Raw genomic sequence first — 2706 nt, 5'->3', positions numbered from 1 at the left:
GCCTGGAGAAGAGGAGGCTGAGGGGAGACCTGATCGCTCTCTACAACTGCCTGAGAGTGTAGCCAGGTGGGGGTCAGCCTCTTCTCCCAAGTAACAAGCGATGGGACAAGAGGAAATGGCCTCAAGTTGTGCCAGGGGAGATATGGTTTGGATGTTAGAAAAATTCCTTCACCAAAAGGGCTGTCAACCACTGGACTAGGCTGCTCAGTAAAGTGGTGAAGTCACCGTCCCTGGAGGCATTTCAAAGGCATGTAGAGCTGGTGCTTAGGGACATGGTTTAGTGATGGACTCGGCAGGGCTAGGTTAATGGTTAGACTTGATAATCTTAAAGGTCTTCTCCAACCTAAACAATTCTGTGATTCTATAAATCTATTTACTTCCTTTCATGTGCTGAAATAACCCCTGAATGCTACTTGACTACACCTGAATGGCCCTCAGAAGAGAGGCAGCTAGAAGCATGCTGCAGAAACTGTTCTGAGAGCATTGAATTACTCCCAGGCCTTTTCTTAAGAGTTTTTTTGATGTGAACTAAGACTGGCCCTGGCCTCTTCTGCTGACTCTGGCTGCCTTCCTGCTCCCTGTCCCCAGATCCACAGAGAGACAAGGCAGGTGGGCACAGAACAGACCAAAATGTCCCACAATTTCACTGCTGCTTCTTCCTACCAAGTAAATGCTACAGAACTAAAAAACCCCGTGAATCAGCCAGTCCTAAATCTCAGAATCTTTGTATCTTGCTGTATATTAAATTCTTGATCTGCAAAGAATCACAAAAATGTCTTTTGAGCTGTGAGACTTCTTAATATATTAATTTTGTATTAATTTGCCTTACAAAGGTGGGAAACTTTAGACAGCTTCATGCAACATGATGTCCAGGAATTATGCCGAGTGGTATGTTTTTACTATTTCTTACTGATCTGTGATGCATAATGTTGTCTCTTGATACTGTGTTTATATAATATAGTTTAGTAACAACCCTAGTAATACTGGCACTGATTGATTTAAATTACGTTGCCAAGACATAGTTTTTTCCTGGGTTTAGTACTCTCTTTTCAAGAATGGGATTGATTGTGGCCGTTTGTGGATGAAGAATTTGTAAAGGATAGGGAAGGCTGAAAATAAAGGAACGTATGCTAGTGGTCATTATATAGCCATGGAGAGAAATGTAGTTTTGAAGATGCAAATGCATCATTATATTTGTGAGGTTTTCCAGGCCCAAAGGAATGTAGCTGGAGTAGTGCTCAGTGCAGTTTTTAGGGGAAAGAAGAGGATTTAAAGGACTGGAGAGGAGATGCCGGTATGAATAGACTAACATTTTAGTTTTACGCAAGTGACTTAAAGTTTAATCAGTGAAGTAGTCATCTGTGTGCGATGAATAAATTAAAAAAAATGCAAGTTTATCCTATGTAAAAACTAATTTTTCTTTCAGCTGCTTGATAACGTGGAAAATAAAATGAAAGGCACGTGTGTAGAAGGCACTATTCCTAAATTGTTCAGAGGGAAGATGGTGGTATGTATTTAATCTATTTATTTTCTTTTTTAAGTAAATTAACTCTTTTACTTGTATACATTGAAATTCTCTGTTTCTTGTTCTTTGTTTACAGTCTTATATCCAATGCAAACACGTAGACTATCGATCTGAACGAATAGAAGATTATTATGACATCCAGCTAAGTATAAAGGGAAAGAAAAATAGTAAGTGATAGATTGTGATATGCACCAATCAAATACTTCAACATGTTGGACATCTTTAGTGCCTGTTGATTTTGAATGGGTTTGTTGGTGCTCAGCACTCTGAAATATCCTTGCTTTAAAACACCACACCGAGAACATTTTCTGCCAAAAATGTTTTTGCTTATCTCTTTTCCCTTCTTCCATTTCCCTTCCCCGTGCCTTCCTCCCTAATTCTCTCATTGATCTCTTTTCATAAAACTCTATGAATTTTAGGAGTTTTCCTGGTGTCATAAAAGCACATAATGTGCCATGGTGATAACAGTAGTGTTGTCTCAGTAGGTTATAATTTGTAGATGAAGATGAACTTGGAGGAAATAGATTCTTATTTAAATGTGACCATAGCAAGAAGCAACTAAAAAGAATTAACTAATTGGAGCGACATAATAGTGGTCCCTTATCATCACTTTACCAACTATTTGGCATACAAGACACGAAAAAGGACATGTAAGAGTCCAGCAAACAGAACCATCTAACTTGATACTTAACAGTTGCAAAGTGAGAATAGAAGATTTGGCAGACAGTGTAACTATGTGATTTTAAAATCTGTTGATATTCTTATCTATGCCACTACAATTTGGTGCATCTCTTGACCTTCTTAAGCAATGGAAAACTCCTTTTTTTTTTTTATTTAATAAAGACAGAAATATTCAAACATAATCTCTCATGTCTTAATATGTTATTTGATTAATACATTGTTAAGCCCCCAGGCTAGAGCAAACTTACATTTTCTCCCTCCGTCCCTACAATTCCCCTATCTCTTTTTCATATAGTTTTTGAGTCCTTCATTGACTACGTTGCAGTGGAACAGTTGGATGGTGATAACAAGTATGATGCAGGAGAACATGGCTTGCAGGTATTTTTCTTTTTTTAATTTTGTTTTAAATTTTATTGCTCTGTCCTTGATAAAATAACTTAACAAAGCTGTGGTAGACAAAAAATATTGCAAAACCCATTCTAGATTGTAGCAACTGATTT

At 37.7% G+C, this 2706-nt stretch overlaps 1 protein-coding gene across 1 annotated transcript in view; it reads left to right on the top strand.

The window, feature by feature from the left end:
• USP7 (ubiquitin specific peptidase 7 (herpes virus-associated)) overlaps positions 1-2706 on the top strand; it is a 43656-nt gene that overhangs the window by 19788 nt on the left and 21162 nt on the right. Inside the window, exons 8-11 of the mRNA XM_009702025.1 lie at positions 834-888; positions 1427-1507; positions 1602-1692; positions 2502-2584. Coding sequence (XP_009700327.1) covers positions 834-888; positions 1427-1507; positions 1602-1692; positions 2502-2584 — 310 coding nt within the window. The remainder of the gene's footprint in view (positions 1-833; positions 889-1426; positions 1508-1601; positions 1693-2501; positions 2585-2706) is intronic.

Source organism: Cariama cristata, unplaced genomic scaffold (assembly GCF_000690535.1).
Source record: "Cariama cristata isolate BGI_N322 unplaced genomic scaffold, ASM69053v1 scaffold12226, whole genome shotgun sequence".
Lineage (NCBI taxonomy): Eukaryota > Metazoa > Chordata > Aves > Cariamiformes > Cariamidae > Cariama > Cariama cristata.
The sequence above is the reverse complement of the archived record's forward strand: the minus strand, read 5'-3'. Positions and strand labels throughout refer to the sequence as shown.